We start from the raw sequence: 24,763 nt of genomic DNA on the forward strand, positions 1-24,763 counted from the left end.
TCTCTCATTTTATCCCTCTGTGGCGGAATGTCCCCTGCAAATAGATGAGAAGAGGCTTTATGAGTGCTTGCTGCAGTATTAACGGACAGTATACTGAGACAGCAGGGCGCTGAGCGGACAGCTTGGGGAAATCTGATCCACAGCCGGCTGGAGAAGGAGAAGGATCACGCGTCGCAGTTGCAGATTTATCCGCCCTGTGATACCACTGCGCGACAACACCCCTCATTCTCTTTTTTACCCCCCCTCCCACCCACCCACCCCCTTCTCCCTCTCTCTGTTCTCATTTGAAGTGTTGCTTTTTGACAGGGTCCGGAAAATTAATTGGATTCTACTGCTTTATTTTTTGCTTCACTGGAATTTAGAGCACACATAAAGGAAGCAAAGTAGGTTTCAATCCAAAGAGTGATATATCAGAAGTCCTCAAAAAAAGAGGAGAGGCTGGTTGAAAGGCAATGGTCGACAAAGATAGCGGATAATCCCAGGAGAGTGTTCGACAGACACATAAACGACAGATCTCTTTTCTCTCGCTCTGTTTCAGTTACAAAAGAGATGGATTTTGGGAGCTGAGGGACGCTGACTCTGCTAAAGCTGTTGGGGCTGCATCGGGAAACACTTTTTTTTATTTTTTTGGTCCTGCACAGGGTGGGGAAGCAACAAGACCCACCCAGCAAGTTTCACTCCCCAGAAAGATAATACCACCCCATCGTGGATTGTACATGGAAAGGACATACACGCGTGTTAAGTAGGAATAGCTGTGGATTTTTTTTGCTGCAGTGGCATCCGGACACGGATTCCACACATTTCTCACATGCACCGATGTGAAGCCGTTCCTTCCCAACCATCTCTCCCTTCCGTCTCTCTCTTTGTCCCTCTCTCTCCTCGTTAGAGACATCACTACTTCTTCCTCTCCTTTGGCTTTCCCTGTTGTGAACGTTCTTGAAGTTCACTGTTGCTTCAGCTGGACATCAAGAGTTGGGCAGGACTAAACGCGGACTAATCGGGCGATTATCCGTCTACGCCAGCTCTCCCATTTCTCACTGGGTGTCCCTGAGTGTGTGTGTGTGCTTGTGTGTTTGTGATTGCGTGTCTGCATGTATCTCCTGCACCCCTCCCCTCCTCTCTATCCTTGGATTACATATCTGTGTACGTGTTGAGCGTGCAATTTTGTGGGGTCCATCTCTTCACCTTTCCCTTTTGTCTCTTCTCAATGTCCGGCATTGTCGGGAACCTTTCTGCCATGTGGTACCGATGCCTATCACAGGGTTAACCCTCAATGAGCCATAAAGGACGGCAGGCAAGGATGAGTGAGTGTTCTGGTGCATCCGTATCCGGGGCGGTGATCCTGGAGGAACCTGAGGCTCCAGGGGCTTCAGGGGCTCGTGGCGAAGGCCAGGCCCAGGATCAGGGTCCACTTCGCTGTGCACTTTGGCCTCGCCAGCAGACATGGTTGTGTGTGGTCCCCTTACTTATTGGTTTCATTGGTCTTGGATTGAGCCTGATGCTTCTGAAATGGATTGTTGTTGGTACAGTACGGGATTATGTGCCAACAGACCTAGTGGATGCTAATCGAATAGGCCAGGATCCTATCTTCCTCTCCAAGCCAAGCGGGATTCCCAAAAGTCCCGATACTACCACCACCACAACTACACCTACAGCTGATGGCGGGAACCCCACGCCTAGAACCGTAACTGTGGCGAAAGGTAGAACACGATCTGCCACTACCACCACTACTGGTGGAGCCTCAGGTAGCCAGGTAACCCCTCGGAATCCTGTAAATCGTAACGGACGTGGACCTTCAGGTTTTACTACGACCACCGCGCCGCCACGGACCACCTTCATAATTGGAGCGGCGACAGCTAGCCCTTCTCCGTCCAATCCAACGGTACTCCACGACTCTACACAGATGTGGACCCCGGAGCATACTACAACTGAGACGGTCTCCACCACGCTCACCACGCGTACGCACAGCTACCGCAAAACACGTAAGTCACCTTTATTTTATGGCTTGGAAACTCAATGGATAAGGATACAATTGTTGGTCTTGGAAAACTTTGAGCTGGTTTGTCCTGAGTGTGCTCGGTTCAACAGATTAATGGGCGAACTTGTGAATGACATTCCACAGGTGTGTTGCCTTTTCACGAGCTGAAGTGTATCAAATGTTTGTCGATCGGTTGCTTCTTAATCATCAAAACTGACATTTTGAGTTATTTCTTACAATGCTGATGTTTAACTCTTTCTTCCAGACCATTTGGTGTAAAATTGACATGTACCGCCATCCCACTGTGAATTTCAGAAGTGTGATCAATAGCATTGATTGGGACAGTAAGGCCATCTGAACTATTGAAAGGGGTCGATAATCAGTCTCTCTGTGGATGGTTAAACCCTAACCTTGGTGCATCATGTGCTGGAGGCGTAGTAAGCAGTGCTGTGACTCTCTTTTCACCAACGTAGAATGAGTCTAAAATGGTGGTGCATACACTCAGTTACAGCCTTGGTCTTAATAGAAAAAATGTTTGCATTGAATTTGATGATTTTGTCGAGTAAGGTGACGTCAGCATCCCATCAAATCAAGGAATGTCATGTGATTGTCAAATCTTGTCAGTTAGTTGTTTCAGCTGGCTCCTTTATGATCAACATCAAAATTGTTACATGTTGTGATGTTTTGTTAAAGATAATTGCATGTTTAAGTCTGATGATTAAGTTCATATTATTTTTGTGATGTTGGAGAGTAAGATAAACGAAGGAAAATAACTTAGACGTGAAGGAGTGCTGCTCCATAATTCATCATGCATTCATAAATCAAATGTGTGTTTGAGAGCTGTTTCCAGTGTATGCGAGGTGCAGTGATACATTGTCCCAAACCAACACTGACTTCTGGCTCGAGTCAAGGTGAGACTGGAGTGATGAAGTGAATTATGTGAAGAATCCTTGGGTTGAAATGCTGCTGCAAATTGCACTTCATGCATTTTATTATGTCAAGTCATTTTAATAGAGGATTTAATTCAGACTTGTCACAGGTGCATGCATGCACTCATATGTACACTAAGTGGTGGTGTTTACTTACTGCAACCTCCAAGTGACAAAGTTGCTGTGCGGAGCTGCTGATTAATTAATGCAAACCTACAAGCCCTTCTAATGATGACGCTGTGGCACCAAAATGCAATCTGAGACCCAGATAGACTGATCATTTGATGCAGCTTGAGAAAAAAGAAAAGAAAAAAAGAAAATGCTTCATAATCTGTTAATGGATGCTGATTCTTCTGTGCTGATGCTGAATCTTCTATCTCTGTCCTTGACTCAAGGCATGCTATGCACACATGCTATTGATTGGTGCTACAGGGGATTTTCGTGCAGCGATCAATGGCGCACACACACTCACACTCACACACACAGACACAGACACACACACACACACACACACACACCTAGACACAGCTTCCTCCATGATAAATCTCTCTGCTCTCAAAATGGTGTCACATTATGTGCTGGACTTCCTTCTGCTTGTGGTGTTCATGTCTCTGATCTCGACTCGGGCCGACACAGACTGACGGTAGTTGGTTATATTTTAATTTTTAACAGTCTGGCCTCGTGCTCTGTGTGTATCAGGTCTTTCTTATGTCTCCAGTGGAAAAAAGCTGAGAAGTCAGCAGAGCAGCTGATGAAATTCAGATAACACAAGCATCTTATACTGTTAATCTCTTGCAGGTTAATTTACCATTATAATTACATTCTTATTGCCATGATATTATAGTACTTAATGTCAAGGTCTGGACTCATTAGATATGATGTATGCAATTGTTGAATGCTATGAATTAATTTGTACTGACCTAAATGGTCCTGTAATGTCATTTGAGCTTAAGCACTGTTGCTATTCTTTCATCATTTAGTCTGTTGTGATGTGTGATTTACATGATGGCCACCATTTATTACATTATCAATAATTACATGATGGCAACCATCTATAAAATAATTGATAAATAAAATCACCACATTCCAGCTGCTGTGGCTTCTGTCTGTTGGGCTGAAAAGGTACGGCTGCTTCTTTTGTGTCCATGATAATGAAAACGTCCCCAAATTACACCAGAGACCAGGGACTGTTCCCTCTGATAATTAGAAACATGGAGGGAGGGGGTGTGTGTGTGTGTATCTTTTCATTACCGGGAGGAAAAATAGGGGCCATTCATCACTATCCATTCATTTATTAATTAACCATTAAAAGAAAAAAGAATGCCATTTCTCCAGCAAGTGCTCATGAAAACCATTAAGCCTCGTTGATAGATATCCTTGGGAAAATGTCACTCCTTCTGCAGTTTGCCTGAGAAAGTTCTGCCGCTACAGAATAGCCGGCACGTTCGATAATCCTTAAAAAAAACAAAAAACAAACAACCCTTCACTCTCCCATCCCCTCTCCTCTACCACCCACATACTGCTTTGATTTGAAAATACCATCATTTTCACATTAACTCACCATTATGTGTGAATGTGTTATGCGGTATTACTCAATTGCCTGCGTTGGCTTGTGCTCAGAAACGAGAGAGAATTTTATTAATTTAAGTATAGCCGGCCATCTGTTTCCTCGTATTGATGCTGTCACTGTCTTTGTGGGTCACAAAATTAAGATGGACGTTGATTATATCCCACACTGGTCTACGGTGTCATCAATGGTTTGCTTTGGATGATAGAGTTGCAAAACGGGAGGAACCGCTACTTCCATCGGTATTTAGTTTTCTTTCAATAATGTCCTAAATGTTCCTTAGTAGAGAGACATAGGTGAGTCCTGGATAATTTAACAATGTTATAGGGTTATGTTACGGCTATTAGTTTTAATGACTTCAACTTCCTAGAAATCCTAAAATCCTATTAGGTATAGCGAATGGCTTTAAATACTACAATACCCATAAGCCTTGAGCAGCTGTTGCATATGGAAACGAAGGCAGTCAAATCGTACCTGTAGAAGCTCAATATATCATCTGGTTCGCCACAAAGCTCAATCATTAGCACCACATGGAGCATCATTTTAAGCTTGGTGATTGGATCTCTGATGCCCAAAAGGTTCACTGAGACTCCTCGGCTTGCACAGACTTGGACTATTCTTTTTTTTTTTTTTTTTTTTTGAAGGAAGCTGATATTTTCTAACGTTTTTTTTCCCACACCTTTGATCTGTGATTCAACCAGAAGAGTTTCTTCCCAATTCAACCTTTTGAAGTACTTTCAAGTCAATGAATGGCATTTTTTACTCGTGGAACCTTGAATACTGGACCCCGATTCACAGCTGCTTTTGGTGTTATTAGATGAAATTCTATGTTGTCAAGATTTGACAACCAGGAAAGATGTGATAGGTAAGACATGTTTTACTTGTAGTCACTTTGAGAGCATGAGTGACATGTTTAAATCTGTTGGACTGACTCAAAATCTGAAGCAATCCCGGTGCTAGAAGCTGCAGAATCAGGCAGCAATGACCTGGGAGAGATGATACTATTACAGAAACCAGGAGCCAAGTGACCTCTGCACTGCAGGGCAAAATGTCAGGTGTTGCCTCAGCGATAATGTCACTTGGATTAAGCGAGCTGGAAATCCGATCCGTGCCCTTATTCTTCACCCCTCTTAAGATTACAAGTTATGATCAGTAATGCTTTCTGCTTCATGGAAAGCTAAAGAGAATTAGAAATAGAAATAGAGTACTGGGAATATTTCTGTCATTTCTAGGTGGTTATATTTTCAGCCGGCTTGGTTTATTTAAATTGCTGCATCAGCTATTTTTATTTTTGTGCTGTGAGGTAACTTTTTTGTGAGTTAAACAAAAATGGCTCCCCACCCTGCCCTGTTTATGCTGTTTTTGTGCATGCAATGTGCATCTATTTTTATTTTTGGTTGTTGTTTTCTTTAACAGAGACTTTGCACATTAAGAAACATTGTTTTTAAAAGTGTCACATATAGCCACAAATCTGTTTTTTTATTCGTAATCCCATGGCAGATTTGTTAAAGTCACCCTAAATACGATCTAAAATTAAAATAGTGTGGAAAAACAACATGTTGAGAAATAACAAAAATGGGATTATACATTTTGGTAAAAATAAGAGTTGATGACTCAATGTAGTCATGAGTAAGACAGCCTAAGACAGGTTCTGGTCCTCTGAAATGATGCCAACGCGGAAGTAACTTAAAACTGCATTCTATCAAAAGGCCACCAGGGGGCGACCGTTTTGGTGTCAAAAGGACTTCCGTCTCTATACAAGTCAATGGAGAATTCACCAACTTCTCACTTGATTTCTAACCTCAGTAAACGTTTTCAAAATGTGTTTATGGTCTCAATCGCTAGTTTAAAGCCTTCTTCAATGCAGTATGATGTTCATTTGTGAAATGTTGGCCTCCCTGATTTTATATTTGACGATAAAGCAGGGTATGCATTAGGGCGTGGCTACGTCGTGATTGACAGGTTGATTGGTTCACAGGTTCAGGAGGGCGCCTTTTGCTCCTCCTGATGCCCATATAAGTAGAATCCGTGTTTTTATTTTACCCAGCATGCACCGGAAATTTTCAAGATGGCGCTGCTCAGATCTGATACTATTGGCCTCCGAGCAGCAGTCCACAAACCAATGGGAGACGTCACGGATGTTACGTCCATTTCTTATATACAGTCTATGGTAGGCACTGGGTCTGTATTTGCTGTATTTTTTGTCCTCAATAATACAAGAGGAAAGAAAATTAAAGAAACTGAGACGGTCTGCTGAGTTTTTTTAAAACTGTACATTATTAGATGACTGTCAGGTTCAAGCCCCAGAAGATGTTCTGGTGCAGTCAGAGGTCTCCATGCTGAGCCACGAGGTTTCAGTCAGGCAGTGGCCCTGAAACCTAAATCCAGATTAACAGCCCATCACCATGGCTGTGGAAGCAGCGGAATTACATCAGCCGACCTATCAGTCACACACACTCCTCTTGGTCTTACAGGCAGCCTGACTGGTGAAGGATTGTTTTGATAGATGCTCTGTGGCAGGATGTTTTTCGTTAAATGATGCTAAAGTGACATGCTTAAAAGAGCATTTTCTCTTAGTTTTGTTTCAGGATCCCTGAAGGGTAGTCTGTCAAGGCTCGGGGACATGGTTTATGCTTCTATTAACAACACTGACGTGACAATCACACACAATAAAGGGATGCTTATTGCTGCTTTCTGTGACAACGCTATAGTGCTGGGAGGCTGTATTTCTTCTGAATGTTTTTGACATCTCATGCTGAGCCGTGCACTTTCACCGAACTTTGCTAAGGATTAAATAGATAATGAAAATCATACAGAGCTAAAAATCAGAAAAAGTACAATATAAAGATTCCTGCTATAGCGGTTCTACATTGATCAGATACATTTAGATGTGTCCAATAAAAATAAAGCATAAAAGACTAAAGATGGGTTCAAACTCTGTAATAAATCATAATCTGTTCTTAAATACTTGATCCAACAGATGTGAGGGACTGGAGACAAAAATAAGCATTGGGCATGGCAATAAAATAAATACTGTGCATGACTAGCTGTGGTTTTATCCACTGTGGTTTGTCACAATTGGATGGAAAAATTCAACATTTAGTACACCTCATGAGGCCCCAGTGGAAACACTAGTAAGACTATATTATATATATATCATATGGCATGATCTGTCAGGTTTTGGATGGCATTATGTGAACACTCCTGATCCCAAAACGCTCCTTTAGACCCGCCTGCCTGACAACTTTCAAACATGACCACAGTCACAGTCACAGTCATGCACATCCTGAGACAGAAAGCTATGATTTTTGGGGGGTTGTAAGTGTCCCTGAGCGGGGTTACAATCACCTACTCTAACATAGTCCCCTATATCTTTAAAGATTTAAAGATGTAAATGTCATCTAAATAGGCCTCTAGGATAGATTTAACTACAGTAAATGTATTTCCACAAAGAAAGCATAAGCACAGATAGAGATTATTCTAATTTAGCCCCATTAATAATCAGTTGTTGCCTCTCTATGTGTTCTACTGAAGAGCAAATTCCCCCTAAATTAACCAAAATCTAACTCTGGCTTTTACCACTGCTGGCCAACATCAAGAGCATCAGTGTAAATATTTGTGTTGCCCTTAGCATCTCACAGGGAGAGATTTTAGGTTTTAAAACCAGATTGTAGAGTTCACAGTCTTTACACTTGGATTAGTTCTCTGTGAGCTGCTTAGTAACAAGTTTTTTCTTATGAGCCCCCAGACTTAGCTGTCTTACCACATGTTGTTAAAGGGAGTGTCTCATGTAGTCCTTTCTCAGCTTCGCAGTGTAAAAAATCCTCACCTGGAGCACAGAGAGATTTCATGTAGATAGTTCTGACAGTGTTGGAATAATGAGTCCATTGTGGATTTTGATGGATTCAAGATGCTTGGGGCCCGGTGGCATTGTAGAAATTCATGGCCACAACAGGCTGGTAATGTTTGTATTGCTAGCAGCACTTCGACTCTCTGTTTCTCACAACAAAGGGTCAAATCAGAAATCATGGCATAATCCTGGACTCAGATTTAAATCCCAGTAGCCCCATCGAATCAGTAACTTTGTCAGCTTACTACCATCTAAAAAAAACTACAATAGGCTTTTTAAAAAAAACCCTCTTTGGCAAGTTTATCCAGAACGCTGCCATGGTCCTGACGAAAACTAGGAAATACGACCGCATTACACCAGTTCTAAAATCCTTACCCTGCCTGCAAGTCACTCAGAGAATTGATTTCAAAGTCTTGCTGCTTGTCTACAAATCACTCTGTGGCTCTGGGCCCAAATACATCTCTGACACGCTTGTAACATATGAACCTTTTAGGACCCTCAGGACACCTGGGGCTGGTCTACTATAGCTGTCCCAAGAGTCAGAACAAAATACAGTGAAGTAGTGTTTTGTTATCATGCAACAAAGACCTGGAATAAGCTCTTAGATAACATTCGATAAGCCCTGATTTTGACCAGTTTTAAGTCAAAGCTGAAGCCTTTCCTATTTTGCACTGCCTACTCTACTTCATAATGGCTAAAAAAAAAAAAAAAAAAGGTAGTATGTATGTGTTTTCATTGGCACTGGCATTTATTTTCTGGGAATTATTTACTTGTACATGAGTGAACATGACATGTGAGGGAGGGGGCAGAGTTTACCTAGTGTGACCCTCATCCATCTGTGGATCGTGAGGTTTTTTGACTGTGAGGAGAATCTGGTGTAAATATCAGATAAACAGTCAAATCAGGAAGGAGGAACCATAAAAGCATCTAAAAGTGAGAGTATTTGTTGTTTGTTTCATTTGATTTGAACTAAACACTAGTTTACGTGTGTATTTTAAGTTTTGTTTCTGTAGTTTGTACATTTTCAGTTTTTAATTGTATTTTTTTAATCTTTGTGTCATCTTCCTGGGTGAAATGGACCCCGTCTGTTTTGACTGTTCCTTCCTTCCTTCCTTCCTTCCTTCCTTCCTTCCTTCCTTCCTTCCTTCCTTCCTTCCTTCCTTCCTTCCTTCCTTCCTTCCTTCCTTCCTTCCTTCCTTCCTTCCTTCCTTCTGTCCTTCCTCGTTCCCTCCTTCTCTCTTTCTTCCTTCCTTCCTTCCTTCCCTCCTTCTCTCTTTCTTTCCTTCCTCTCTCTTTCCTCCCTTCCTTCCCTCCCTCCTTTCCTTCCCTCACTCATACCTTCCTTCCTTCCTTATTTCCTCCTTTCCTTCCTTCCTTCCTTCCTTCCTTCCTTCCTTCCTTCCTTTCCTCCTTTTCTTCCTTCCTCCCTCCTTTCATTCCTTCCTCCCTTCCTTCTTTCCTCCCCCCTCATGCCTTCCTTCCTTCCTTATTTCCTCCCTCCTTTCCTTCCTTCCTTCCTTCCTTCCCTCCTTTCCTTCCTTTTTTCCTTTTCTCCCTTCCTTCTTCCCTCCTTTCCTTCCTTCTTCCTCCCTTCCTTCCTTGACTCGAGGACAACAGGAGGGTTAAAGTGCATTTTATTACCCTGCACAGCCATTTGAAATGTCCCATTGTATGAAATGTGCTACCTTGCCTTACCTTGCCTATGGGGTTTCCTATGCATTGAACATGCTTACATATGCTCTCCTGTCCACACCAGCATACATATATATATAAGTGTGTTTCTATATGCACCGTGTGGGTGTCACCCTGCTGTGACCTCTTGTATAAATGAGGTCTGAATTCAGCACCATCTTTTAAGCCTGATTGCTTCTTTCCAGCTGAAAGAGGTTTTGAGGACAGGACATGCAACCCACTTGAGAAATGGTGATTGAAACGTAATATGACAGATTCAGACTTTGACACTTGATATGTGCTGTATGAATATTGTGTTGTGCTCTTTTTAAAATGAGCCATATTTTCTCAAGACATCTGAATTTATACCACTCATCTGTATCTGTAGAATGGCTGAGAGATAATTTCATTATTATTTAATTCATATTTAAGCAGCGTCCTGAACGAATGCAAGACTCTGTTGACCTGAATCACTTCAAATGTCCATCTTGTCTTACCTTTAGTCTTACAAGTAGCCTTTAAATCTTTAAAAATGTTGCTTAAAATGAAGATAAAACCCTGCCAACAGTAAAATCATTCATGTTGTTCCCAGAAGAGTTTCACTTTCTTGGCTGAAAGCAAGAGGAAAAAGACTTGAGATGATTTGCCTTTGTAATCAATGAGCAGATAGCCTGCAGTCTAAAAGTCAGTCTGAGTAACTGATTTTATATTTGTTAAGGTTTTGAATTACTGACAAAAAAAAGGATGATGTGTTGAGGTATTGCTTTGTATCAACCCTTACATACTGTTCAGGGCCATTTTTACATCTCAGATCAGTGAAAAATACCTTTTTTTCCCCTTTTAGCCTGAAATTTGATGAACTTAACATACAAAGAAGGAAATATATTCAACACATATTCATCCAAAATGTCAAAAATATTCATTCTTCACATTTAATATCATTTGTTGAAATAGCTTCTCCTGTCTTATGAAACATTGGACCATTATATATGTTATTTATATAGTTTTTTCCTCATAAGAACTAAAAAAAATAACTCTTTCTGCTCTCTGAAAGCTTAATTAAGGATTTATTTCACATTTATCTGTGACTGATGAGGTATTTATGAATGATTTGTGGTTCAGAAGTTTGTTATTGAGACTAATTGTGAGGAAATTCTGTGACGGGTTAGAATATGAACAGTATGTGACGGTTAAAATCTAGTTTCCTTCTTTCTTTCTTTCTAAATTTAGTTTACTTGTCTTGTCCGGCTGTTTCTAAAATTCTGTAAGAAATCATGAAACCAATCTTGTAGACTTGTTGTTATCTAAATATTTGGGAAGCTAGCATGTATTTTTTTGGGGGGCCATGCATCTTGCTGATGAATGGTCACGCTTTCCCCATGTCCAATTTCATTTCATTGCTGAGATAACTTCTAATGAAAATGCATGTATCTGAAAGATCAAGGCTATAGGTAATTTACAATACACATCAGTCAGTGTATCTGTGAAGCAGCTCTGGAGACCCGAGTGCCTGACCGCTAACCGAATGCATCAAAAACCTGTCATGGCATACCGATTACAGTTTTAATTTGCTGGAGATTCCGTGCGAGCAAAGCTTAACGTCACTTTGATTAATTCTGATGAAATGTCTTGCAGGGAGGAAGAGTGATGAAATATTAATGGTGAGAAAGAGAAACATGTTCAATATGTAGAGGAAAGTGTAAATAATTAAAGATGGCCCCTTTGACGTATTATCCCAAGCTGGGCAATTCCCTGTACATGCATACTTTGTCAGAGAATGAAGGTGTTCAGGGTGCCTTCATTCCCCATGCTGGCTAAGATTGTTTTTCGCTGGAGAGGAAAAGAAAGTTAAAAGGTAGTATATTTTTTTAGACAATTTCACCATCAGACTGCCAAGGTTGAAATCCTCCATCTGCCTCTCTTTTCTCACCTCCCCTCTCCTGCTCTCCCTTCTCCTTTCACCGGCGCGTCTATCAGTCGAGTCCAGATGATGATGAAGTACAAAGTGGTTAAATGCTGCTGCTAACTTCAGAGGAGCTTTTAATAATGAATTCAGGTTTAAACTGCCTTGATTAGATGAGGGTTGCTCTATTTTATTAGAGCCAGTGGCGGGGAAGGTAGAGGCTGACTAGATGTAAGAGAAGTTAATTCTTTTTTGGGGATTCGCCTGCCCTGCACCGGCTCTCTAGAGGAAGGTGCTACCTGCTAGTTACCTGCTCCAAAATCCTCATTCTCTATGTTTGCATCTGGCTGCTGATGGGAGACAGAGACACTCACCTGATTTGACCACTATTTTGTTATCCCATCCTGACATAAACCTTGTCCTAACCCTTATTAAGTTCAATTTCTTCACTTTGGTAGCTTTTAATCATCACCATGTGTTCATTCATTATGTTTAATTTAGGCTTGAACGTTTTCTTGACACTCAGGTTATTCTAACTAGGCCAATAATTGTCGGTGAGCAGCAGCAACATTTACATTTTACTGTTGTTTATTTATTTATTTATTTACTTTTGACAGACGCTTTTCTCCGAAATGCAATACAAATGAGGTGCAATCCATGCCGGAGTAAATCAAGGCTGAAGGTCCATTGAGTAACATGTAAGTGCATTGCAAATGGCATGAATAGAGAGAGAGAAAGAGAGAGAGAGAGAGAGAGAGAGAGAGCTCTTGGAAGAGGTGGGTCCTTGATTTTTGAGAGGGATTCTGCAGACAGTATTATTTACTCATATTTACTCAAAAAGATTTCATAAAACATGATCCTGTTTGTTTCAGAATTCTTTACAATGCATCAGAGAGCATATAAGCACTGTATATTGATTTGTGTGAGTTATTAAATAAGAGAGGTTTCCAAGGAGGCAATAATCTAAACCCCTTCTCCCACAGCCCACCTTGGCACTCTTATTAAATCTGTCAGCTGGCCTACAGCTGCGAACCATTTAACGCTGGTAAGCAAAGAAATATCAGACTGCTCTGAGTTCAACCATAGCTAACAGCGAGTGTTGCAGCCTTCCACTTTGTAGTAACTTAAGAGGAGTAGTGTGGGCTGTGAAAAGTGGGGGGGCAGGAAACTCCAACTACCCAGCTGACCTGTGAATGCACCAGGAAAATAATAACCTTATTAACTCTTCAAATTTTAAAATTAGCAATATTCAAGCTTTTCTAACAGGCAATTTCTTGCTGTAATGTAGATAAGGACTGTCGGCTCTCTGTAGAAATGCCAGAAGCAGCATCACTTTGTTAAAGAAAGTCTTGAAATGCAGCCCTCTCATTCGTTTCAATGGGGGCAGTGCATTGAAGCAGCAGGGGGTGCAGAGGGCTCGGAGCGTGGTGCTGCTTTAACCGATCACATGCATGCAAGCGCACATTTCTAGTGGATTACTTTGTAACATATATGCTGTGTTTTTGCTGTTTATGTTCATGATCACCGCAACGAAAGACGAAACAGTTGCTGATGTGATAACTTCAGTTCTGTGTGTGAGTATTTCAAACCACTTTGCAGCATTTGATAAGCTGTAATGCATTAGTCTGCAGCTCCGACTGGACTTCCTGGATTGTATTTCATTGTTTCACCAGTACCTTACACTAGCCTTCCCATCTCAGCCTCCCCCATTTGAGCAGTCAGACACTCCTTGAAACCACAATTGCAATCCTCCCCTAATCTTAAAGAGGTAGTTTTAGTTGTCTAACACTCTCGGAAACACTCACGACTCATATGCATTTTAGATGGATATGCTATATTTTGATGGATTTATTGGGCCAATATGATGAAAACATGAATATTCCATTAAACAAAATATGTCAGTATGTCATTTTTAAATGCTGAATTTACCATATGTGTCACAGTTTCTGTCTCATTTACCACCCTTGTTTAATCAAAAATCGTAAATTCGTAAACAATGCAAAATATATTTAGACTTCATCTTGCAGGTCTTATAAACCAAGTAGCTCTCCTAATTTCATGCTCCAAGCATTAAATATTCTCCAGTGATGCATTGGTCTGAAGAAAAGCCCCCCCTCTACCTTCTGCTCATTATGGTGCTGGCACCTGGCTGTAAACCACTACTTCAGTAAAGATAAAATGCTTGGACTGATTATTTAACCTCAATGTAAACAGAGCTAGCAGGGGGTCCGATAATTCAGGCCTGAACCAGTCCGATATGATTTCTCCCATCGGCTGAGCTGTATGATGGAATTTTTCGTCTCAACCTTCTCTCTCTCTCTCTCTCTCTCTCTCTCTCTCTCTCTCTCTCTCTCTCTCTCTCTCTCTCTCTCTCTCTCTCTCTCTCTCTCTCACTGCCCGTTTCTCAAGGTCAGCTTGTCTGATTCATTTTATCGGTACTCCTGCTGCTGATAACCAGACTCAATGGAAGTGGTTGCTAGTAAGTAGGTAAATAAGTGTAATTATATTTATATAGCACCTTTCAAAGGTTACAAAGGGCTTTACAAAAGGGTAAAAGGATATTTTTGATACAGTGCAGTACAGGTAATGTACTTCAATTATAATTATTGTGATCATTCATGGTTGGTGGTCTGTTTAACCCTCCTGTTAAGGAGGAAAGGAGGGAGGAACGAAGGAAGGAAGGAAGAAGGAAGGAAAGGAAGGAGGGAAGGAAGGAAGGACGAAAAGGAGGGAAGGAAGGAAGAAAAGGAGGGAAGGAAGGAAAGGAGGTAGGGAGGAAGGAAGGAAAGAAGGAAAGAGGAAAGAAGGGAGGAAGGGAGGAGGGAAGGAAGGAAGGAGGGAAGGAAAGAAGGAAGGAGGGAGGAAGGAGGGAAGGAAAGAAAGAAAGGAGCAAGGAAGGAAGGAAGGAAATGAGGAAGGAAGGAAGGAAGGAAAGAGAGAAGGAGGAGAAGAAGGGAAAGAGGAAGGAGGGAGGGAGGACAGAAGGAAGGAAGAAAGGGGGATGGAGGAAGGAAAGAAGGAAGGGAGAAAAGAGAGAAGGAGGGAGGGAGGAAGGACAGACGGAAGGAAGGAAGGGAGGAGGGAGGAAGGGAAGGAGGGAGGAAGGAAGGGAGGGAGGAAGAAGGAAAGAAAGGAGGGAGGAAGAAGGAAGGGCAGGAGGAAGGGCAGGAGGGAGGGAGGGAAGGAAGGAATGAAGAAAAGGAGGGAGAAAGGAAAAGAAGAAGGGAGGAAAGAAGGAAAGAAGGAACAGTCAAAACAGACGGACGACAGGAAGGTTAACATTATATTGATGTTGACCACTAGGGGGCACACTGAGAGGATTCACTGTGTCACATTGTTTTAATATAAAAACACTAAAGAAGAGCATCAACAATGTCATCTTTATATGAAATGCACACATGAACTGGCTTTTATCTCCCTCATCACATCCAGTAAAAAACTGATTACAGAATGCAGTAATGGTGGACAGAAACTACATAAACTGGATCGTTATATATTGGGAATCTTCTGTCACTGACCCTGCAGGTGTTTTAACACTACTGTTTGTGTAAATGATCTTTTAAAATATGACAGCCTGACAGAAGAGTGCCTCGAGCTGATGTAATAAATCTGGTTTCCTGGCCATTAATTTTGACATCGGTACCAACAAGAGATCCTCCTTCTCGCTTAGTTATAGATAACGATTCTTTGTTTGTGGGTGTGTCTGCGTCCGGTCGCACATTTTTCATGCACGGTATACGAGCCACCTCAGCCATCCTCTGCCATGTACGAGCTATTGATCTCAATGTGATTGTATCCTGGTCTTTTGCCACTCAGCAGTTTAGCAGGCGGCCCTGTGAGCGAGCGGGCCTGCATATGGGCGTGGGTTCTGATTATCCCAAGCTCACTGCATTTTTGCTGCGGTTATTTTTAGCTTCAAAGATTGTTGCCAGCTTCTCTCTGGGAGGCTGCATGGAGCTGGCTCTTTTCTGGTGGAGGCCTTGGAGCTGACAGCGCTGGAAGAAATAGAACAAAGAAGCACAGAGGAGACAGTCGAGACAGCAACTTTAGTGTCAGTCGCGGATGTTTTTATTTTGGAAACATTACAGTTAGGGGAGATTTAGTGGGGTTAAGCTCAGTGAGAAATTATGTTGTGTGTCATGTTTTTTTGTTTATTTTGGGGATGCTGCCATTGTACTCTATCTTAGAGCCTGTCCTCCCAAGTAAAACCACACAGTAGGTCTTAACGTCAGTCGACAAAAGCGACCTATGGTTACGTTACAGTGACAGACGCCATCTAGTGGCCGTAGTGATTATGACCCAGAGTGCTGGTGCAATTAGATTTAACTTGCAAAAATTGATCTCAGTGGACTTTGCTGCAGGAAACCACAGTTTTTCTGTTTAGGACACTTTTTTCAAAACCATAACTACGATTGTTGTGGTGTTTACTGTTGCCATGATGACTAATGTAGCCTAAATTTAAGTAAGTAGCAACATACCATGATCTCTCCTTAACCCTAATGAAGTGGTATTTGTGCCTAAACACAACCAGATGTTAACCACAGCATTCTCACATCATCATAAAACATCATTATTTATATCACAGTGATTCGACAAATGATGCTGTCCTTTATTATGCTAAGTAGCAGCAACTGGACGCCTCAATAATGTGAGTCTAAAGATGTAGGGCGGGTATTTTCCAGGAAATTTGAGCGGTTACCGGTGACTGCACATTACTTATTCTCATACCACACACAGGAGGTTTCCTGAGGGTAGAGGAAGCTCTCCACAAGGTCACTTTCACCTTGATTGAAAACTAACCTCAATCACACACACAAAAACTGGTAGAGCTTGGTGTCATATGCTAGATGTTGGCGCTCTCAGCTCTGTCCTTGGGGCAGATGGTTACATCATTTCTCTTTTGTAGGCCTGACACAGAGCATGTGTGTGTGTGTGTGTGTGTGTGTGTGTGTGTGTGTGTGTGTGTGTGTTTATTTGGCTAGTCAGTATCACAGGGCCGGTAAGAGAGCTCAGTATCGCGGTCATGTCAGCATTTTTCACCCCTACCACTGTCTCTGGCAATGTTTTTCTCTCTGTTCTCCTGTCCTGTCTTTGTGATGGAAGTAACTGTTTTTTTCTATTATTGAATTGTCTGTCAATAATGTTTTGAATTGACCAATTAATTGTCTATAAAATGTCATACAACACAGCATAAAGCCCTTCATAAGACCCAAGAGTCTGGTTGTCTGACCAACAGCTCCAACAGTGATATAAAACACGATGAAGCAGCAAATTATCGCATTTGTGAATCTGGAACCAGCAATCTGGCATCTTTCTGTGATCATTAACCAGAAGAATTATCAAAAATCATGTTGATTAGTGTTCTGTCAATCAAATAATCATGTCAACACAAATGGTATTCATCACTCTCTGCTCATTCTTTCTTAGTCTATGTCTTGTGTTTGCTCTCTGCCCTCTGGATACTCCTGACAGCTGTCTGGGAGACTTTCAGTGAAGAGCCAGGTGAACTGGTGGGTTGTCTGTCCGTGTGTGTTTCTGAAAGAGACGCAGATCTACTGATGACAGGTGGCCTCCCGTACTTTCTCTCTCCAGGCTGTGGGACTAAGGAAAGAAGAGTGTAACCATCCTATGATAATATGCAGGAGTACATGTAGCGGAATAAAGGAAAGAGTAAGGGATTGAGCAAGAGCAATAAGTGAAAAGGAAATGAACAGAGACAAGAAAAAAAATGGAGGAGAGTGGAAGCAAAACTGGAATAATAGGAAGAAATGCACCGAGGAGGCAGGAGGAGAATTGTCTGGAAGAAATCCATCCAGTGGGCAAGAGGGAGGAAAAAAAAGGAGAAACCAGCTTCTCATCCATCTAGCAACACTGAGCTCTCTTTCTCTCTCTCTCTCTTTCTTCATTCTCCCTCCATCTTCTCCTCTCAGCAAACTCAGTTCATTTACATTTACATTACACCCAGCTGGAGTTGATTTGGTGGCGAGTGATGGATGGCGAGGTTCTGATGCTGTTTATAGAAATGGGCTCAGGGGGTTAGCAGTGTCAGCTGTTTGCAAGGTGGCGAGCACAGTCTGATACAATATGGTTCGCTCGTTAGCAACTAAATTGCTAGCTGCAGCGGTGGCACGTCTATTTATATGGGATATGAGTTTAATATCCGCTGCTTGCCACAATAACTAGCTAGTTAGCACGTCTCACTTAAGTTTGACAATGTAACAGAATAGCCTGCAGTATTTTACCTCTACATCGAGACATCTTGGGCCTGTTTTATGACTTTTTTCAAAGGGCTATACATGAGTTAGGTTCTAAAATATTGTATATCACAGTGATTTCTGGATAATCATAGTAATATTATAAAGTTGTGGATTGGTGTTAAAACTGAAGGTACATTTCCACTTGATTTACTGTATGAAACTTTTTAGAGCCTCAAATCAATCTGTTTGCTCTGTTTCCACTATAGTTTTTTACTTGCTCTTTTCTTCCAGCTGTGAGCAATAGTGGTCTTAACATCCATAACATCTAACAGACTGCTGGACTAGTTTGCCGAGTCACTCTAAGATAATAATAAGGTCGTGTTTTATCTGATAGCAGTCAAAAATGTACTTGCACAGAGCTGGTGTGTGAATGCCAGACATGGCTGAATCAGACAGGATTAATATCACTGGGTGCATCTGTGACACAGAAATTACTCAACCTACCCTGTAGAAACAAGTGCTGTCACATCGGGGCTTTTGTGTGTAATACCAGATGGTCACTCATACCAGCTAAAAAAAAAAAAAGGAAAAAAGGAAAAAAAGGAAACAACCCACAAAGCTCAGAAACCGGATGCAAAATATCACAAACTACTCTTCCACATGATGGCTATCTACCAGCTGCCAATGTTTAACACATTATTATTGACTGCTGTTATCATGCAGGTAGATTTGTACATGTTTTAGACTAAGAAAGACACAAATATACAAAAAAAAGCAACAAAGTGGACCATATTTTGTGTGCTTTGCTTAATTGTATCTATGGTTTCTGAATGCCAGAGACACAGCTGTGGTTAGCAGGTACATTAAACATTCGTGCTATGCATAGACAGTTTTTTGTTGGCAGCACATATCTGCAGCTATAGCAAACACAAGGCTGGTAGTGAGCACATTGGGTAGTAGTGTCCAGGTTTTCCTCACATATTCAGCCATTATTGAGCAGTCAGCTTGTTAAATGGTTAGAAATGGTTTTGCCATTTTCAGCACAATCCTATTTGCATGTGCAACACAAACACGTAGGTATGCATTTCCTTATCCGTCAAGTAAATGAAGACGAAGGACTGTGTAAGATGCCGTGTGACAGCGCTGGAGAGAGAAAGAGAGAGAGAGACAGGGGGTGCAATAAAGTGTTAATAAAAAGAAACAGTGGCAGCAGAGAGGCAAGCAGGATGAGAAAAAAAAGCATATCAATCTACCCGTTTTCTAGATCCACTTATCTTGTTGTAGGGGGTTGTTTTATATCCCAGCATGCACCAGGTGAGAGAGCAAGGCAAACTCTAGGAAGCTCACCATGCAATCTCACATTTACAATTATAGGTAATTTGGAGTTTTCAGTTCAGCTAACCTGCACTAAAACTCTGCTACTCACTCTTACTCTGTGCAAGGCAAATGCAGTACAGATCTTTTGATTGGTTGGTTGGTTAATATATATTAAAAAAGCATTAATTAATCATCATCTGCTACATCATCCATCTGCCCATATCATCACTCTTTCTTCCTGCTTCACTATGTATGACTTCAATTGACACTAAATGTTCTAGTGGAAGTAAATTATACACTGCATAATGTATAATGTACTGTAATTCCCACACTGGTAGTGTTGTGGTTCACGTCATTATGGGATGATGCTGGTTGATGTGAGTCAATAGAGAAAAACTGCAGATTTACCACAATTACTCCTCACACTGTCACATCCTGTCAACCAAACCTTGACTGCTTTGTCTCTCTGTGTGGTGTGTTTGATACAGACATAAAACTTGTTGGCAGGTGTGTGTTGTCCTTCAGGTTATAAGGCTGTATGAATATGTAACCCACTGGTTTATTTTCTTCACAACCCAAGGCTATTTTCACTATTTCTATGCGAAAGGCTTCATAAAATGTAATGTAGTTTTTGAATGTCTGTAACTGTTTACATGGGGAGTAGTGTGATTTACTGATGACAGTGAATGCAGCATAAGCAGTTTTTAAAAAATATAATTTTGTTTAATTCAACTTTAATATCACATACAAATTACAGCATAAATGGTGTAATGAAACAGAAATTAAAGAACATCAAACAAACAAATATACAATGCCAAAACTAACAGATAAATATAAAATGAAAATGGTAACAGGCCTACATATACACTTAAGAATTATTATGATATATGTATATATTAGATTTAGAGCACGAGTTTCTTTTTTAAATATACAAAAAGAGGATTTAGTTTTAAAAACCTTACATAAAACCTGGCCAGCAATATGATAATATTACACAGGAAAAAAAAGTCATCATCAGTTTGTAAAATCAACAAAACATCCTTTAAAGTACAAAATCATAATCGATATAAAACATAAATAATTAATCAGTCAAGAGGCAACGTCATGTTCCCTAACTAGCCTTCTGATTGGCTGGAAGTTAATGACAGCAGGTGAATCAGGTGTCCCAAATGAACATCATACTGCATTGAAGAAGGCTTTAAACTAGCGATTGAGACCATAAACACATTTTGAAAACGTTTACTGAGGTTAGAAATCAAGTGAGAAGTTGGTGAATTCTCCATTGACTTGTATAGAGACGGAAGTCCTTTTGACACCAAAACGGTCGCCCCCTGGTGGCCTTTTGATAGAATGCAGTTTTAAATTACTTCCACGTTGGCCTCATTGCAGAGGACCGGAAATCCCCGCCTGTCCAGGAGTATATCTGTACCGGTATTTCGGATTAATATCGCTGTCAGTATGCTTGGATAGAGATAGTTTTTAGATTATGAGTTGCAGTCGCTGCTAATTTAAATTAAATGCAGTGTTTTGTATTCATGCGCTTCTCGACTAAGCTAACAGCTGCGCTACCTGTTGATTTTGGACTTTTGTGGACAAGCATCAGCTGCACGGCGGACCAGAGGAAACCAGATTGCAGTTGCACCTCTGGCAACGCAGGAAGATACTTTAATTATCACCTCTGGAGGATTTTGGTGCAATGAGCCACTCTTTTTAGTTCATATGAGACTGTCAAAAACGGGACTTCTGCGTGGTGAGTAACCCCATTTTAACCATCAGGTGTGCATCAGGGGTTTAAATTAAGGAGTTTGCCCTTTGTTTCAATTAGATTTTGGGCACACCAATATTTAGCATGCATTCCCCCTGAGTAATAATAGATAATTGAAAATAAAGGGTGTGGCAGAAAGTGTCCTAGTTTCCCCAAATAAACATTTGGTGTTTATTTATTTCAGCATTTAACATTTAAGTGAAATTGAGTATGAAGTCCTCAACTGGTCTATTATGTGCTAGGTAATTGGGTAGTTATTGTCTCATTACTCAGGCATAATTTTGGTTTAATGCATCTTTTGATTTTAAAATTGGGGTTTTTGTTACTAATGTGTATTATTCTGAGGGGGATTAAAGGTGCATAGACAGACAACCACTCAGTATATCTCAGAAGTACATAGTACAGGCAGTATTACTGTTGAGTGTGAGTTAACAAATCCACCTGCTCTTCATAAGGCCTATAGAGCAGCACAGTGTTACACATAGGATTGGATGGTATTGATCTAGTAGCTGATCAACTGGTGTATGTTATAGTGAGGCATGATCGAAACAATTGATGCAACCACTGCTTTAGTGCTCTGCTTCAAGTAATGCACTGCTTTAATGGTTAACTGCTGTTCAACAGGTTGAATCTATGGGACTCCAGAGTGATAGTGGGCTTAACTGTAGTAATTAGAAATGCAACATCATCATTTATCAGTGCTGTCTTAAACTGTTACAAATCACTGATAAATACATATAAATAATGTTTTTTTCTGGTGTGACAATGCTGTGGTTATGGTCTGGTTAGGTTTAGACTCAAAAACTACTTGGTTATGTGTAGGTAAAGATCATGGTTTGGATTAAAATGATCACCAGATTTGAAAAATGTGGTGTGGTTAGAGTTGCATACATAGCAAGTTGTAAAAATGGTCAATATAATGCTTTAGACATGGTCACAGGGTTAAGGTTAGTGGATAGATGGTGCGTTTAAGAACAAAGCAACTGTCCAGACTCGGTTGGAGACATGACATGTGTGTATAGAAACTGTGGTCTCCTGTGGCAAAGTCAACAGGTGGGTTAAAGCCTTCACCATGATCTGGACAACATCAGCTCACACATTAACCCAAAACCCACAGAGTTCTCTTAACACCAGCAGAGTTTGGTATCAAACCTGCTGCGATACACTCACTCACAAAATGAGTAATTCAAGTTGCTCCTTTTGCAGGAGACGTGGGGTTTGTTCAACACCGCAAATACACAGCTGATTCAGGTTGCTAACATGTAGCTGCAATGATTCAACGACATGGTACACCAATCCAGACATAACGTTATCTAGATGATACATGCATAGGCTAACGTTTAAAGTGTGTGTGCGGCGCTGCTAGGGCTGACCCAAATGCTTCAAGAGCCTCTGCAGTGTGTGTGGAAGAGTGTCAATATGTAGCTGTACCCCCTGCTGTGTGTGTGTGTGTGTGTGTGTGTGTGTGTGTGTGTGTGTGTGTGTGTGTGTGTGTGTGTGTGTGTGTGAGAGAGATGGTGTGTCAGTACGTAGCTGTAGCCCCTGCTGTGTGTGTGTGTGGCGGCCTGCCAGTGCATAGTCATAGCCCCTCTGTTTATTAGCCTACCGTCATCACTCATCAGCCTTGAATATCTTGTTAAGCTCTGAATGTTGCAGTTAGTTTTTTGGCAGGTCGTGTGTTGTGTTTACTGCCACAGAGAAGGAGTCAGTCTTTGGGTTGTCGCCTCTCTGTTGTCTCTTATCAGACTTGTTGATGCTACAAGCAGCTCAGAGAGGAGCACAGACTACAGGCTACAATTAGCAGTGTTGTGATATACTTTATACTTGATATGATTATTGCACAGTCTGCACACAAGAAGCTCGCTGGTTTATCCTTCACAAACAGCTGTTCTCAGTTCACTAGTTAGCGAGCCGAGCTGAATGTTGGGTCATGTGTCTGTCTAATCAAGCACCGGATGATTCGGGGAACAAATCCTTTTAATGAACGGATGAATGATTCATTACACTGAAAGAACTGCTTTGCCCATCACTATCGGAAACCTGCGTGTCAGTAGACTACCGATAAAAAGTGTCCGGGGGTGCAGAGAGCTGTATCCTGTGGAACATTTGAAGCAACCAATTAGAGAGCAGCTTCAGGTGACCTGCTTGCCGGAATTGGCAGGATCTACCTACACAGTCATTTGGCAGACGTCTCTCACACAGGAAGTGTTTTCACACAGTAATTAACCAAATACAATGTGACGGCAAATTGCCAGCATTGCTACAAGACACAGAATAAGAATAAACATTTATATTTCATAGTTATTTCTTAATAAATAATAATAAATAAACACACAGAACAAAAACAACATGCATATAATAAACTTGAATTAAGAAAAATGATACAAGTATACATAAAATGCTGCTTATATGACTTTAAGGATATACAGTACATTATAGTAGTATTATAGTATATATAGCGGCACGTATCGGAGAAGATATTCGCCGATTCCCAAATATGTGTGATAAGTCAATATCAGTGGATTGATATATCAATCAACTACACACTCATTTGTAAGGCACCCCTCAAACAGGAAATCTATCTATCTATCTATCTATCTATCTATCTATCTATCTATCTAATACAAGTCATCTGAACTGCTCCACTGTTATTAGGCATCATGACTCCTGCTGCTCAACATCACTCAAATGTAACTATGTTGTTTTTGGCCAACTGACATTACAGACTTTAGTGTCATTTTTCTTGGGAGGACATCATTATCATTATTATTATTATGATTGTTGTTATTATTATTAGCAGTAGCAGTGGTAGTATCTGTGTTTGTCCTGTTGTATAACATTTTAGATTGTTTTTATTCTGTAAGTATAGTCAGTCGTGGCGTCTAGTTCAGAGTTGCTTCGTTCCTGCAGAGATGAACATGTCAGAGTCATGAGCTGTCAACACTCCATCCGCCACTTGTCAGCACTGACTGATGTTAAACGCCAGCTCTCTCTCTCTCTCTCTCTCTCTCTCTCTCTCTCTCTCTCTCTCTCTCTCTCTCTCCCTCTCTCTTCTGTTCTCTCTGTTTCACAAATCACAAACACACACCAACTGCAACACATGCAAATCACTTGTGCACATACAGTACACACACACGCTAACACACACACGCTAACACACACACACACACATAGAGACAGCTGGGGCGTCACTCTCTCTCCTGGCTCGGCGCCCTGCGAGGAGCACGGAGGAAGATGGACAGGCAGGAGCTGTCAGCGAGGACACAGGGACACAGAGTCGGCTTCTCACTTCAAATAATGAACCACATGTGAGGCGTCAACTCGGCTCCAATTAGATCGGATGATAATTATCTCAGCACAAGTCACTCATCCTACTGCTGCTTGGGCCAGAGATGAAGTGAAGGCTGTGTGTGTGAAGCCAAAGTAGAGTTTAGTTAACGCTGTCCTACTTTTTTTTTTAAAATTTTAGGTATGAAAAGCTTTCAACAAACTTATTTTATTTCTCTTGTCCACAATCTGGGATAGAAAAATCAAACTTCTGTTGAACAGGAAATGATTTATTTTACATTTGTTGAACCAGCAAACA

The 24,763-nt window shown here is 41.1% G+C and overlaps 1 protein-coding gene across 1 annotated transcript in view; it reads left to right on the plus strand.

The window, feature by feature from the left end:
* Window positions 1-1,273: 1,273 nt before the first annotated feature.
* LOC133991875 (pro-neuregulin-3, membrane-bound isoform) overlaps window positions 1,274-24,763 on the plus strand; it is a 469,463-nt gene continuing 445,973 nt past the window's right edge. The window contains exon 1 of the mRNA XM_062430470.1: window positions 1,274-1,982. Coding sequence (XP_062286454.1) covers window positions 1,274-1,982 — 709 coding nt within the window. The remainder of the gene's footprint in view (window positions 1,983-24,763) is intronic.

This window comes from Scomber scombrus, chromosome 12 (genome assembly GCF_963691925.1).
Source record: "Scomber scombrus chromosome 12, fScoSco1.1, whole genome shotgun sequence".
NCBI classification, from domain to species: Eukaryota; Metazoa; Chordata; class Actinopteri; order Scombriformes; family Scombridae; genus Scomber; species Scomber scombrus.